General features: G+C 38.7%; 1 protein-coding gene across 3 annotated transcripts in view; it reads right to left on the bottom strand.

Moving 5' to 3' along the window:
- NAV2 (neuron navigator 2) overlaps positions 1 to 17,075 on the bottom strand; it is a 282,686-nt gene that overhangs the window by 133,619 nt on the left and 131,992 nt on the right. For all 3 annotated transcript variants that reach the window (XM_060765681.2, XM_060765628.2, XM_067462702.1), the window contains one exon: positions 255 to 1,374. In XM_060765681.2, coding sequence (XP_060621664.2) covers positions 255 to 1,374 — 1,120 coding nt within the window. The remainder of the gene's footprint in view (positions 1 to 254; positions 1,375 to 17,075) is intronic.

Raw genomic sequence — 17,075 nt, forward strand, 5'->3', positions numbered from 1 at the left:
TGCTATTTTTATCTTTTACAGCTAACTTGAAATGAAATATACGGGAAGGGGAGGCGGGAGGGAGGGAGAAACAGCAAGGAGAGATCCCTGTTCCATCTACACAGTAAGAGTTGTTTCTTACTGGTCCTATCTTGCTTTATAAATAAACACATAATGATCAAACCTACTACAGCATTTTTAATAGTCTTCCTAAAAAAGCTGACTGTGTCAAAAGGCACAGGCCTGACACACCATGCTTAAAAAGATAGTCTTACCTGTACATAAAGGGTGCTACTGTGGCAGTGTTTGGGTGGCTGTATTGCTGTTGCGGATGAGGTAGCTGAACACTCACAGTATTGCTTCCTGTGGTCTGGGTCATACTGCTTGTTGGCCCATTGACAGCCTGAGCGCTGTTGCTAGTGCTCAGAGCAGATGCCCCTCCTATTCCCCTGCCTTCAGAAGAGGCCAAGCTTGACGTGGAACTGGAATTCCTCCCGTCTAGCTGGGTCTTCTGATGAGAGAGGCCCGAGGCAGGCTTCCCACTGCGGCTTCTCTCGCCTTCTTTTCCGGAGCAGTTTGGGGCACTTGTGGATTTCCCTGTGGTGTTTTTCATCCCTGGTTTTGGTATTCCACTGTGGGAAGGGGCAGGTGCCTCCTTCTTGGTGCTGTTTAGCTTTCCTCCTTTGGGAATAAAGCTCGCAATCTTGGAGGATTTTTTTGGCATCTCTGTGGTAGCTGGTGGGATCTGTTCTTCTTTCAGCTCCTCTTTCAGGTCGGCTCTTTCCGTTACAGAGGTTCTCTTTGCAGCATCTTTGTTTTTGTCCTTTTCTTTATCCTTCTGCTTCTCTCTTTCTTTCTCATTGCCCTTTGGGGAACTCTTTTTATTGGTCAGTGCCCGGCTAAATGTTCTTTGTGCAATTCCCTTAAGTGCAATTTTGGGACTATTAGAGGTTGGTCCTGGATTGTTCACATTCCGATTTGCAGCATCTATTTCCTCACTTTCTTCAAAGCTCGGGAGGGCTTCTAGTCTTTCACAACTAGTGTCCCGAGATACTGGGCATTCAAGGGATGGCCCTCCTGCTTTGGATCCACCTTTTGTATTGAATAGTTTCAGCTTCTCAAGCATAGATTTCTGACCATTGGGAGTTGTTTTGACCGTCTCTGGAGAGGGTTTTGGAGACTCTTGAACCTGCTGCTTTACTGTTAATGTGGAAGAAGTGGCAGTGTGCTTCGCACTCAAGGACTTGCTGCGCCAGGGTTTGACAGCGGAGTTGGGCTGGGGGATTGCAGAAGAGCTATTGCAACTAGCAGTACTGGGGCTGCTTATGCTTTGGACTGAAGATGGTACATTTTCATTCATCCCTGTGGGCTGTGAGGCTAAGCTGTCTGCTGGCTCTGTAGAGGGGTGAGGGGAGGAAAAAGATTGTTGTGATGAGAAATCTTCAAATGGACATAGTTTACTTTTGCAGTCAAAGAACAGACATTTAACAGCAATTGAGAAATATTTAGATATTGCTTTCAGACATCATTTATCCCCCCCCCCCCAAAAAAAAAGATAGTAGCATTATCTCAAGTAGTTACAACTGTTACAGGTTTCCTTCTTGCATTGTATTTATTGTAAAGGCTGCAGGCAAGGACCATCTGTTTCTTATTGCTACAAACTGTCTATTCTACTTCTAGGCACTTACTAATAATACAGATGAGTTTTAGAGGCTATGTAATAACATAGCCTCTAATGCACAAACAAAGGTACAAGATAAATGAATGTCAAATTATTATACTGAAACAAAACTGGAAAACTGAAAATTTTGTTTCTGCATAGGATCCAAACATTTTGATTAACAAGGTGTTAATAAACTGTTAATTGTGTATGTTTCATCTCTACAAACTAGTATTACTATTTTACAGTTAAATATTACTGGGTAAATTCAGTGTTTTTTACATAACTTCCTTTTCTCAAATGTCATGTATATGGACTGAGAAATATATAAATAAGCCTACTGCTAGGATATAACAAAAGTAGTTGTGCTGAATCTCATTTCTTGGCAAACTCCTACATGTATAACAAAGCAAACGAAACAAAACACACAGAAATTTACCACAAGATTCCTCAGATAACCATTCACTCAGTTTCAAAGTCTATTAAAAGCTGAACAAAACCCAAATCTAGAAAACTAAAACTCATCATATCTTTATTCCAACATCAATGGTAAATAATACAATTTATCTCAAAATTCAAAGCAGCTGAAGTAGTAAAAGCTAGCTGAAAATGCTTTCTTGACAATTCTCATTTTTTTTCTGTTTGAAGGCATTTCTTTGCATTTTCTAATCAGAGAGAGAGAGAGAATTTTCCATACTTACTCACCTTCTGAGTTAGTCACATCTTTTCTAAACATATGCCTGGCAAACTGTCTCTTCTGGAGACATTACATCGTAATTACTCCAAATATATCTTCAGGTTACGTTGCTCATGTTTCCAATTAACTTTGTCATCCTTGACTGTTAGCCTGCCCAGAAGCTAGCTGGGGATTAACGTCTTTTACCTGCAGTCTTGGATTCTCTAGCTATAAACTGCATATACTGAGTCTTAAGGTTCCTCCACCCTTTTTTTGAACTTAAAAATAAACAGCGACTGACAGCAAATGTTTGCAGCAGTTTGGAACGGCAAATACATTTCTATGAAACCCAAGCTGAGGAAGTCAGACAGAGGCTGTTTGAATTCACTTTCCACCACTCACTGAAGATTTGATTCTGTTAACCTCACTTGTATGATCTATACCAGACTGCCTCATATTTTCAAACATAGCCATCATCCTTACTTAGCAGATTTAGGTTTCCTCTTGTAATAAAGCTCTTGGTCATTTCACACTGTTACATCTTAACTGAAAAACAGATGTGTATGCTTGTTTTATTGAAAGGAGGCTTTGCTAGAAGACTTACAGTGTGCTGGATTATAAAACCATAAATTGTTAAATGAATGGTCTCTATTGAAGTTCCACCCAATCTAGAAAAGCTTACAACAGGAGTCAGAGGAAGACCCAAGTCTCAATACCCCACAGTTCGGATCAGATGGATAAAAATGTTGACTATGGTGCACCCTCCATATTCACAGATTCTGCATCTACAGATTCAACCATCTACAACTTGATTTTAAAAAAACTCCAAAGTGCACACTTTGGTTATGTCTTTTTATAGACGGGACACTATTTTACTATGCTATTCTAAATGAGACTTGAGTTTCTGTGAATTTGGATCCATTTTGAGGTGCAAATGGCAAGAAAACTGGTATTAAATGAAGAACAGTGCTTGCCAGAAGGCCTTTGGAAACACAGTTCTCAATTTGTGCTTCATTTTTTTCAGTATATAGGAGGTCAGAAGGCCAACCAACTTTTAATAAAACCCCAAGCTGCAAGACAACCCAAAGATCTGCATAACCCACACACCCAATGCACAGCAATATGTGTACAGACAGACCAGCTGAATCTTAGGGATAGTATGTGCATTACTAATTGATCTACCCTTAAGGTTTCTAAGGATGGTAGTTGTTTGAGAACTTGACTACAACTTTGGAGACCAGAATTTGAATCCATGATAAACCATGAAACTCACTGTGTGATTTTGGAGAAGTCACACATTCTGAGTGGAAGACAATGGCAAACCTCTTTTGAACCAATCTTACTATGAAAATCTTGTGATATGTTCATCTTAGGGTCACCATAGGTCAGAAATGCCTTAAAGGCACACAACAACAATATTTCTAAGGGTTTCTTTGGAAAATACATGGTCCATAATTTCAACTGTGCCAAGAATACAAGCATGTGAATAACCAATAGCCTAATTATTTATTATTGGTGAGGAATAATCTTTTTTCTGTATTGTGCCTCCAAGTTATTTCAGATTTCAGGTGAACCCAGCATCCTAGAAAAGGCAATTAAAATACATTAAAACAGCTGTCAAGGTTATTCTGCTCATGTACCATAGCAGCAGTGGAATACAGATATATTAGCAGGCATTCTGGTGGAACTGAAATTTCCTAATCATTCTCCTCTCCATACAACATGGTGCATAAGTGCATTTTCAAGAGCTTTTTAAAGGAGAGGAGGGTGGGTGCCGTTTTTTTATTTCTTTGGGGAGGGAGTTCCAGAGATGGGGAGCCTCCTCTCTCGTTCCCACCAGCCTCACAGGATGGTCTGTACAGGGAGATGTGAGAGGGCAAATAGCCTGGACCCAAACCGTCAGGCATACTGGTCTTCATTTTTGTGTGTCCTATTCTTCAAGTTCACTAACTATATGCAGCCAGTGTTCACTTATCCCACTAAGTTCAAATTCTCTAAATTTAGCTGCTATTTGCTTAAATTAAAAGATCAGGGGCAATAATGTTTTACACATGTACATAGCTTGGTATCATTTATAGCTTATTCAGCTTTCTTCCTCGAAAAACTGTGTCACTTTGATCCTTGCAGATTTACAAGCAACCATAGTTTAAATAAAAGAGATTGCATCCATAACTATTTTGTATAGGGCAGAGAGGGATTACTGATTCTCCAGATCTTTCACATATGAAGGGTCATTTTCTCCATTTTAACACACTGGCAAAATGGAGTCCCATGGAGGTCATCCCATAACACACTGTCACTTCCGGTGGCTCCTCTTGGGAATCAGTGTTGCCAGCATGTTAAAACAGAGAGAGTGCTGGACCACTCTCACAACCACCATGTCAGACTACACAGAGAAGCCATTGAAATCCACAAGCATGTGGACAATTTCAACAGAAATGAAGAAACCATGAAAATGAACAAAATCTGGCTACCAGTATTAAAAAACTCAAAAATTACAACAGCAAAACAACAGAGGGGAAACAAACAGGCACATAAAATCACTCTCAACAAAAGATTCCCCCCAGGCGCTTCCAAGCCATTGAATGCAAATCAAGATGATCAGCTGAAACATTCACAGCTAGCCCCAGAAGACAAAAGTCCTTTGTCTCACCCTGGTCATTCCACAGATATATAAACCCATTTTTCCTACTTCCAACAGACCTCACTACCTCTGAGGATGCTTGCCATAGATGCAGGCGAAAGGTCAGGAGAAAAATTGCCTCCAGAACATGGCCATATAGCCCGGAAAAACCTACAACAACCCAGAGAGAAGATTGTGTTTTCAGGAGTTGAGTGCTATTCCAGAAGATAGGGAAAGATGGTAGGGAACGAATTAAGACAGCTGTCTCAGCTTTTTTCCATTTTTCAACTGTCAATGTGATGGGGTCCTTGGAGATATAAACAGACACACTGCACTGTTACACCAGTGTAAGACACTTTTGATGCCATCACCATCAAATGTTACTCTCCTGACTCCTGAGCCGCTTGGGAGATGGCAAAGTAGTTATTTATCCTGGCAAAGTCAACATCCTACAGTGCATACCGCCTCCATCCCCATCCCTATGGCATTAATTGCCATTTTTATTTCTTCACTAAGATCCTTGTTATGTCAAGCTATTGTTTTTCTTCTGTTTCCTTTTTTAAACAATACATGCTTGAATGTGTCCAGATAAAAATTAGCGTGACACACAGACAAACCCTGTACCAAAAGCACCATTTGCGCATCCAATTGCTATTAACTAATTCTTTGATTAGCTATGTACTGCTTGTTACTAGAAAAGTTAGCTCATGGGACTGTAAGAGTACAATTACTTTTAACAAACTAAAAAACTCTGTGGTTTGTGTCTAAGAATTTGTAGACCAGGGTTGAAAACCCCGTTCAGTCATGAAACACAGTGGGTGACCTAAAGCAAGTCACAACTCAGTCTCAGGGAGAGACGATGTAAAACAAACAAACAACAACAACAACCCATCAAACAAATCTTGTCTTGAAATCCTATTGGGGGTGTCCAATAGAGAAGCAATATTTCTGAAATAACTTGAGGGCACACAACAACAATTTGCTGAAAACTTCCTTTTTCTGATGGATTTTCTTGGTAGCAAAGGTGTCATTTTCAAAATTGAATGGTTAGCGTTCAGATCTATAAATTACTGCCAGTCCCTGTTATAGTTGCTGAAAGAAAGAAAAAATACCACAACCCTCAATCCTGTTATTTCTCGTAATTTCATTTACACTGTACTTCCACCATGTCTCCTCAAGAGGATGTTGAACTCTGAAATTCCACCTTTCTGATAGTTGGGCTACATAATTTGCAGCTAGACCATTCTTGTCCATCAGTTGTCAATCTCTGAAGTCAAGGGAGAAAGTAGATGTGTGAAGAATCATACAAGAGGGGCCCTTGGTATCTCCTGGGGCTTGGTTCCAGGGCCTTCCATGAATGTCAAAATCTATATATATGCTCAAGTCCTATTATACACAGTGACACAGTAAAATAGGTGTTTCTTATATAAAATGCTAAACTGTGCTTTTCTATTGGGAATAAAAGAATCCAGCTGTGGATGGTTGAATCTGTGGATACAGGATCTGTGGATAAAGGGGGCCGACTGTATGTGCCTCTTGTATCTGTCCTTACTTTCCAACATTTCTTTAGCTAACATCCACTGCTTACTCTGGTCAACGGTTTTGGTCCTACCCCAGTGCTAAATCTTAAAATGATTCATTTCCCAAAGATGCTTAATTTGAAACAGACACGGTCTTTATTCCACTGAACACTCAACTCATTTTATGATGAGTTAATACTCATCTGTCTTTTCCCCCAAGGCAGTTTTCCTTCTGCAAGAACCTTTGCTGACTTTAATCCACAACAAGTGAAATGTGTTGAAATTCAAAATACAGTTAGGCTAAATAACCACTTTCTTTTCTCTTCTTAAAGGCAAGTCCAGAACCTGGAGTTTATTTAATTCTCACTGTTTCTGTTATAAAGATGTTGGTGGTCCTGTTTTAATGCCAATACACACTGTAGTACGGTTAGGCTGAATTTCATCAGCTCCCGTAATGTCTTAACTGCAAATACAAGCCTAACCACTTGCAACTAAAAAATGTGCATGGTTTAAATTGTTCTGTGAAATGTTTTATAAATTGCATTATAATAAATGCTGAAGAAAATATATGCAATTTCCCATCATATGTCAAGTTGAGTCTAAACACAAGCTGCTCTCATGATTACTGACATCTGCATAGTGTTGCTGGAAATAACCAAAATAGTCCTATGGCATAGTTCTAAGCAGAGTCACCCGAGGAGTTTATAAACATCTGATATTTTCAGAAGACAAATATAGGTAAATTGTGCCTTCAGTCCATTGACTTAGAAAAGCATAAATTAAGTGAAAGTTCAGTGGAATATTTTCCATCATAGCCTAGGTTAAAATAATAAGTCAACAGGTATCTACAAAGGAGGAAGCCTGTACTCCTAGAGCATACATTCAACAAATAAGACCAGGTTAATGAGCCCGACTGCTCATTGGAGGGAAGGATACTAGAGACAAAGTTGAAGTACTTTGGCCACATCATGAGGAGACAGCAAAGCCTAGAGAAGACAATTATGCTGGGGAAAGTGGAAGGCAAAAGGAAGAGGGGCCGACCAAGGGCAAGATGGATGGATGGCATCCTTGAAGTGACTGGACTGACCTTGAAGGAGCTGGGGGTGGTGACAGCCGGCAGGGAGCTCTGGCGTGGGCTGGCACATGAGGTCACAAAGAGTCGGAGACGACTGAACGACTGAACAACAACAATGACATTCACTCAATGGGCACCTACAATCATTTCCAATTAGACTGCTAAAAAGGGAGGGACTGAATGCTGAGCCTGTCAACTCTATTTGGCTTTATCTAATAAAGACCAGTCCAGTACATTTTGCTGCCTGAGTCAGAACAACAATTGGTGTCCCTTCCTGGCACATCAGGAGACACAGGTTGCATCAATATTGAATAATTAATACAGTTTGACACCATTTTAACTCATATGCTATGGTATCCTGGAAATTGTAGTTTGGTGAGGCACTAGAACTTTTTGGCAGAAAAGGCAAAAGGCCTTATAAAAAGACACATCCCATAATTCCACCACTTTAACTACCATGGCACTGGGCCATGGTAGTTAAAGTGGTGTCATGATCATCATAGGCTTACAGTCACCCAATAGATTCCTGTGGCTCCTGGAGTTTTGGTACCAAAATTTTAGTCTAACACTCAAATCACTACTAAATGCTGCAGCTGAAGTGTTCAAGTTCTTTGCCACAAGGAGCAAGTTGTTGTGATCAAGGCTATGTCTATCCTAAAGAGACATAAAGTCAAGACTTTACTACTGAAGGCTCACTTCATAGCTCCAGCCACTTACATCTTTATCTGACAATGGTCACAAGGGTTAAATCTACCCATGGATCTGCCTTCTGCATTTTTCCAATTGGAGATGGTTATGAAGATTCTTCTTCAAAACATTTATGAGGAAAGTGTTCTTCATAAGAAGAGCATGAGAGCAAAGAGTGGTTTCCCACCTTATCCACATCTATTTTAAGTAAAGTATGCTATGATCCACACAGTGTGCTATCATCCTTGTTCACAGTTTCTGGAGAAGGCCTGTAACTGTAATCAGTATTTTCAACCCAGTATCTATTCATTCCTTAAGTGTGTTCAGCCTGCCCAACTACATCTGCAAAGTTTCAAAAGACAAACATTTTATTGCTTCATGGATATCAAGTTCCCTCCCTTGTAGTCAAGAGCTGAGACAGACAAGCACCTTGAGGGATGGTGAAATAATCTGGCAGCATTGAGGTCTATTCATTTGTCTGGCTAAGTTTAAAAGGCTTTGGTTTCTTTCCATAGATGTATGTCTGGCACAGTTCAACTAGCAATAAAGAACTAGACAAAGGAAAATCTACCTGCATTTAATACCAGCTGTTGCTTTTAAAGGTTACAATTCAGTCTGGATGTATTCTGCAATTATATTGCATAAGTATTGCTGACATACACATCAGATAAAGATGTTTGCATTCTGAGAAAATTGAAGAAATGAAGGTTGGGAGTACCAAAGATTCTGAAAGTTTAAATCAAAAACACAAATAAATATGGTTGTTATAATCCCTGGGTGAATCTGCCACTACAGAAAAGGTTTTCTCAGAAGTCTGAGTAGAGTCCTTTTTCAGTGTATGAATAATCAGGCAACCTATTAATATCTATCTATCAATCTATCCACCCATTCCTTTCTGGCCTTCTAGAAAATGTACTGAAATCATGAGAGCGAATTGTTTCATTTACATTTTTGGTCTATGACTTGGCTGCTGAACAACACCCTTGAAGTGTAATTTTATTTTATTCTAATATTCCCAGACGTTTATACCAAGAATGGTGAAGTCTCCTACTATTCTTGTTGCTGTTGAAACTTTAGCTCCTTTGTGTTTAAGTAAGAGATCTGGACATGTTTCAAAATGCCAAAAGAAATACCAAATCGAGCCTATTAAAAGAAATGTAAGATTAAACACAATGATTTACTGCATACTTCTATCTTGTCCTCTAACTGTATTGGGCCTCTGGATTTACTGTGCCCTGTGGCATATACCCAATATAAACAAGCTGTCAAGACTGACTCAGATAAGCCAACTGTACTCTAGACATAGTTAATACGTTACATTAAATAATCACTGCATAACGGTTGCAGCCTCCCTCCCCACCAAAAAAGACCCTGAAGCTGGTAGTACTAATACAAAAATGCAATTTAACATTCTGTTTATAACTGCTGCATTCCTTATGGCTGGGGGAAAAACAAAAGGGAAAAAACATTGACCAGTCATGTTCAACTAAACAGATATTTCAGCAACTTATTTCAGAAGTCCAAATCCATCCATGCTGCCAGCAAAATTTCATCTCAAACTCTGACTGTCCACAGGCTAGCTCATGTTGAAGAGAAACATCCAAAAGAACTAGCCACTCTAGAAGCACCTGTCTTTCAAAAAGTAATTCATTTCACTAGAGTTCTGCATTCACCCTGTATGTTCTGAATATTTGTTGGGCTAAATGAAATAGAGTAGACATAAGGTAAATCATTTGGAAATTCAGAGGAAAGGTGTGTCTCAAAATGTGACATTGGCTTGTATACTAAAAAGAAGAGTACCAATCATCCTTACATATGTAAATATCAGATTTTATGCATTTCTTTGGAGAAATAAGTTATACTGTGGTGGCACAGTGGGTTAAACCACTGAGCTGCTGAACTTGCTTACCAAAAAGTTGCAGGTTCAAATCCAGGGAGTGGTGTGAACTCCCACTGTTAGCCCCAGCTTCTGCCAACCTAGCAGTTCGAAAACATGCAAATGTGGGTAGATCAATAGGTACCGCTCCAGCAGGAAGGTAACTGCACTCCATGCAGTCATGCTGGCCACATGACCTTGGAGGTGTCTTCAGGCAATGCCAGCTCTTCAGCTTCAAAATGGAGATGAGCACCAACCCCCAGAGTCAGACATGACTGGACTTAATGTCAAAACCTTTACCTTTACCTATTTCATTTCTGTTTCTTAGTTTGAGTCTGAAAACAAAACCACTTTGAATCAGTGTTTCCAGGACACACAGGAAGGATTTATTAAATCAGTATTATCAGTCTGAATATTGACCAGTCATGTTCAACTCCACATTAGGACAGTTCAAGGATGTGAATGGGTAATGAATTGCTTCAATCAAAATATTGTTTTTCTTACACATGGAAAAATAAAAACTAAATCTGGAGAACTAACTTTTTTACACAGATCTACAGGTCAAAAAGTAATCTTTATAATGACTGAGCCAGATCAACCTTAGAATGATAAAGATTTGGAAGGACCACATGGGCCTTCCAGTCCAAGTTGCTGTCAGTGCAGGAATCCACAGTGAAGGCACCTCTAGAGACTCAACCATCTGACTTGGACACCACCTCTCAGATACTTCTGGGTGAATCAAGTTATGCTTTAGTCCTATAGAAATCAATGCACAAGGCAGTCATGGCCAACTTAAATCACATTGGTTCAAAAGAATGAAATATGGGCTTTGTGATTCTGCAAAACAACCACTTAAAAACAAACAGAAAATTGCTCTATCTAAGAGCTATGTATGGTCATCAATTAGTTTGTGGCGGTGGCAGTAGATGTTAATGCATTTCTATATAAATGTGTTGTGTAAAACATTCCCCAAGAAATGTATCTGAGTTACCAGCAGTTGTTGCACTATTGATTTATTTTAAAAAAGAAGCTATTAACTATATTGAGCAGACACTTTTCAAGATTATGAGCTTGCATAGTTTTTCTTTTCTTTTTTCTTTTGGCTGTGCCGGCATCAACTTCTGACAATGATAATGTCAGACTTGCTTAACACCCAAGGGGATGTAGCACTTCAGACAGCTTCTTGGCAGATAAAGACATAAAATCACGTCTGCAGTGCTGATATGTATACTGGTGCTGCTACACAAGGAGCAGGTTCAACAGATTTAAACTAAACATTGATCAAAAATCTAAAATAGGCTTTCAATTTTCCATGTCATTATTTTTTTTGTCTTGAGCTTTTTATTTGTTTTGCAACATGTTAAAAGAATCACAGCCCCAATACTTTACAAATCAAATGCATTCAAATTATTACAGAAAACAAAATTCCTGAACAAAAAGTACAGCCAGAATTAACACATTAATAACAGAATGTGGGGCAAAAGTTTCAGAACAATGAACTCACCATAGCATATTAAGAAGTAAGTCTCCAAAAATATCAATACTAACATGTCCACAAAGTCCCAATATATTGAACAGGAAAACAATGGTAGGCATAAATATTTCACTTACTGCTTTGGGGTGTGTGAGCCAAAATGTTTTGCTTCGTAACGGTTCTTGCTCACTTTCTTTTGCATACATGCAAACAGCATTCACTGACAGTGAAAATGATCTCTACCTCAAAACCTTTATTGAGTTTTGACAGTTGGGCAAACTGTGATTAATCCCTTTCAGTTGCAGAGAATTTCCCATCCCCTCCCTCGTCCAGCGAACAAACTTGGATCTAGTGCTACTGAATTTGGCACAGTCAAAAAATCAATTTTACTGATGATTTGGCAGTTTGTCCAGAAAGGGTCACTGGCTTTTCAAGATCAATTAAAGTATCTGCGAGTTCTCATTGGCAAATCACATTAATGCATAAAGCCCACAAGAGGGGCCGGTAGGGGTATCCGTCTTCACAATTACACATTTCTATCATTTATATTGAAAACAATAAGTTTGCTTACACTTAACAATGCCAAAAGCCTTTCTTGGGAAAACTAGTCCTTTATTGTCTAAACACTCATACAAGCATTCAATGACATTCTTCAATGTACAGAAGGAAAGAATATTATAATATATTTTAAATGATTGGAAAACATGCTCCTCAAGAGTTGGGAAACCCTGATGAAGTCAGTCCTTAATTCATGACAGTGTTTGCCATTTGCAGATTTTGGTACAGAAAGCAGCATTTTTGAAGCATTTTCTGTGCAATAAATACTGTTTTCTTTGCCAAAAAATAAAGGTTTTGCACAGTACAAGTCCTAAACTGGAAAAAAAAGTTTTTTGAAAGCCACACAAAGTTTCTCACAGAGGAAAAAACATTTCTAAAATTATTTGTTGCTTCCTTTAAGAATGAAATTAACAAAGAATCACATGTCTCCGTCTATGCATATAGTGGTTAGCTAAGAAAATTAGATGAAATAAATATTTTATGCAATAAATAATATCCATTATTTATGTTACACTGATATCCCAGCTCCTCATCAGTCAGCCTAAAAACTGATGCACCTGGGACCTATCTCTCAATTTTATTCTCACAACAAATGCATGAAGAAGGAAATATGTAAAATTCTGTTTCAATACACACACACACACACACACACACACACATACATATATATATATATAGGCAATAAAATATTCAGTAAGGCTAGTATGATTTTTTTCCTTCCGTTGATCACTATTAGAGAAACAAGAGTGATCTAAGGAACATTAAGTCATTAATACCTACCTACAGTCCTTCTACACTGACATATAATCCAGAACATCAATGCAGATAATCCACATTATCTGCTTTGAACGGGATTATCTGATTTTAGAGAAATGCTAGAGTAGCCTGCAGGGATGTATAGTCAGAAGTGACTCTCAGGCATTCAGGGTGCACCTACACTGAATTAATGCAGACTGGCACCACTTTGATTGCCATGACTCAATACTATGAGATCATAGGAGTCATGGGGTCCTTCACACGGCCATATAACCCAGAATATCAAGGCAGAAAAACCACAATTTTTGCTCTTAACTTGAATATCTGAGTACACACTGCCATATATCCCAGTTGAAAGCAGATAATGTAGGATTTTATTCAGCTGTATGGAAGGGGCCATAGATTCATGAGGTCTTCAGCCTTCTCTGATAAGCCAAATAGTGTTGATCACCAAATTACAACCCCCAGGATTCCATAGCATTGAACGTGGCAGTTAAAGCATTACTTCTACATTGTAGATTCATCCTCAGCTACTGCCCACAGTGTGTGTGTGTGTGTGTGTGTCAATGGTTCTCAACCTGGGGTCCCCAGATGTTTTTGGCCTACAACTCCCAGAAATCCCAATCAGTTTACCAGCAGTTAGGATTTCTGGGCGTTGAAGGCCTGTAAAATCTGGGGACCTCAGGTTGAGAACCACTGGTGTAGGGAGATCCATCATTCTGCATTGTTGTAAGCATTGGACTATGACTATGGAGACCAGGGATTGAATCCTTCTGGGCTTGCCATCTACTGGGTGTGCTTCAGCAATTCACATTCTCTCAGCCAATGAAGGCAAACCCTCTTCTGAACAAATCTTACCAAGAAAACCCTGTGATAGTTTTACCTTAGGGTCATTGGAGTCCTTAAATCTCATATCTTTGTACAGTGTTGTCTGAAGAGTTCTACAGCTTCAGAAGTTCTATGCAATTTTTAATTCATTTCTTTAAATAGCACAGAAACAATACGAAGTCAGCTAACTTCATTATCAGTTTGTATCAAATTGATACCTAAATGGAAATGAAAGTATATTTGAACCACACCTGAATGTTGTGATAACTTGTAGTATGTAAACCGCTTTGAGTCGCCATTCCGGCTGAGAAAAGCGGTATAGAAGTAAAGCAAATAAATAAAATAAATAAATAAATTTAATTTTTAGTGATGTAGACATGCTTTTTTGGATCGTCCTCCAGATTTTGCTGCCACCTGCAGGATTATTTTCAAGCCACTATTTTTCCAATGAAGGCAAGACTTTCACACAGAATTAATATCCCTTGTTATGGATCATTACAAAAGGCAATAGAGGAAATTAAACAATGCAAGTAAGTAAGTAAGTCAAAACAAGGAATAGATGATTATGAGGAATAGGATAACAAAAATGGTTGATTTCTGAAATGGTTTTATTTCAAAACTGAAATTTACTAGTCTATGTAAGCCCATAAATTTAGACCTTGATAGAAAACTTTGAACATTACTTTCCTCCTACAAATTCAAACTATTAAGAAAAATCAGTTTCACAGGAAGACCCCTCTAGTAGGTGAATTTGTTAAAATGACTACTGGCTGGCCTAACTGGCAATCTATATTGAAAAATGTCAATGAGGATATGAAATGCAAGACAAAGGTACCCCAAGGGAGGAAGTCCACAATGATGAATGGAAGTCTTCTGCATAGATAGTGCATGTTTGTTTGGATTGCATAGAAATGTCTCAGACAATTAAGACAAGTTCAATAATGACCTTGTCCAGGGGGCAGATGTTTCTTACACTGCAGTTTATTCACAGGCTCACTCATAACAGAAAGGAGGCAGGGGGTACATTTAGATAAGCCACAACTAAGTGACAGTGACAATTCAGATGTGAATTACAAGGTTTTAATTACACAGAGATGAGCAGATGACAGGAGAAATCGCAAGCTTGAATGCCTCATCATCTTCTTTGTAAGCCTATGTTGTAATTAGGGCTGCATTCGGTTGCTTGACCATTAAATAAAAAAACTTGAATGGGCCAGGGAGTGCAGCAATCCACTTCAAAACCTAATGTCTGAGCTGGTGATTGCTACTATAAAGTCATTAATTATAGCAAAAAAGAAAACAGTTGAAACAAAGAGGGGTGATGACATTATCATCTTGTGTAAGAAAATAACACATTGGCTTTCTATTCATTTGCATAGTCTCTGTGCTAATTTTTGTATAAAGTGTTTAAAAATATATATGCAGAGCAGAGTGGAAATAGATTCCGCACCCCCCCCCCCCAAATTTCAGTTTCGGACAAATGGTGGAGAGGTGGGATTATAAGGACTTAACCCCCCCCCCCCAAACACACACACACTTTAACATGGCTTTTGTTGTACTATTTATAGGTGGATGGTTTTATCTATAGTTGGGGCTAAAAGTAACGTACTCATACAATCCTATTATACTATTCCCTATGAAGGTTGGGTATATAATAACATGACAGAACCGTCTGTGTGTGTGTGGGGGGGGGGTCGCTTTTATTAACTATAGTAGAATTGCTTATTATGTGAGATCATTGAATGTGGTTTCATGTATTTACTCAGAGCTTGGAAGACCATATAATGGTGCCACAGGACATAGCATTGCCTAGAGAAGTGTTCTCTCTATTCCTCCACTGTGATTCTATGATCAACTTCTACCTGAGGTTCTGTGTGAAATTTTGCTGGAAGGTGATGATGGAGAGAAAACACTTATCTGGGCATCTGTAGGCTCCTCAGTCCAATTCTATGGTGTGCTCTGGCTGGAAGCCCAAAACTTTATTCATTTCAACTAAGAAAACTAGGGGTTCAGATTAAACATGAAAATCTTAGTAGGGTCCAGGAACAGATAACTTGCATAATATTCAGGCCTACTGTATTTCACAATATGGAAAGTGTCATCTTCTTTATTACATTTGTACTGTGCATTTTCCGGTAAGGGGGGGGGGGGGGATTCACAGTTGTGCAAAGCTATCATTAGAACAAACATGTGTGTGAGCTTTCAAGTTCTCTAGCACTCTTCATTAAACAATTTAATCAGCTTTCCTTGGTTTATAATGCAAAATGCAACCAACAGGCTTACTGAATACTGCTAATACGTAACAAAAATTAAAACATTCCATGACAGTTTCAACTTAGGGTCACCATCAGTTGGAAACAACTTGAAGGCACACAACAAGAAGAATGCAAGCACAACAGTACAATGTGATACAAATTTCCAAATGTACATGAATGCACCAACCCCAAAAGCTTTACCTTGCGCTTATCTGTGATTGACATATCACTTGCTTTCTAGAAAGCTTATAGTTTCACTTATTCTGCATGTACATAAAGTATTCTGCTACATGAAATCATTTGAAAACACTGCTTCTGAGACAAAGTTTAGAAATGCAATGATGCTGTTTACAATCTACTACATTAACTCGATATCGGAGTGCCCAAAGACAATGCATTAATATCTCTCACTAGAGGGCAGCAAAAGTTCAAGCAGGTACATTTTCCACTTTCGGCTGTCCTTCCTCTTTCTACATATATGGCCATAGTTGACTTTAAAAAAACATCTAATAGCACACATTATTGTTTTGATTATATCTAAAGTAGTTAACAAATCTTTATCTAACCTTGGTGTTAACAACTATCATTGGCTCCCTGTCTTCCTTTGCCACAAACCATTACTTACTGGTTAGGAAAAGAAGACTTCATGAGAGCCTCAAAGGAGGAGTAATTTCTCCATATTTTAGCTCCTTGGAGCTATTTAAGCCCTGGAGATTTTTTTCTTACCAAAAAAGTAAATCACATTCCTAGACACAGAGCAGATGATGGTTGAAGGGGCCACAAACCATAGAGTGCAGTTTGGGTTCCTTTAGACAAAAAGTACTATATTTCCAATTAGACCATTCTTAGATGAAAGGAGTATTTTCAGGAACCTTGATTCCATATGAAATGTCTTAGAAAACCTCTATATTCAGCAGTCACTATCAAATACTTCATTTTTCGGCAACGTTTATAAAATGACATCTAGTTTCCAGTTATCAAGTGTGTATCCAATGATCCTTGAAATTAAATTTAAATCATGTACATTCAGTACACTTCACTCTTGCTACAGATAGTAAGGGAGAGGAGGGACTAGGAGGCAACAGGCTTATTTATCATACCAAGACAC

The sequence above is a fragment of the Anolis sagrei genome, chromosome 1 (genome assembly GCF_037176765.1).
Source record: "Anolis sagrei isolate rAnoSag1 chromosome 1, rAnoSag1.mat, whole genome shotgun sequence".
NCBI classification, from domain to species: domain Eukaryota; kingdom Metazoa; phylum Chordata; class Lepidosauria; order Squamata; family Dactyloidae; genus Anolis; species Anolis sagrei.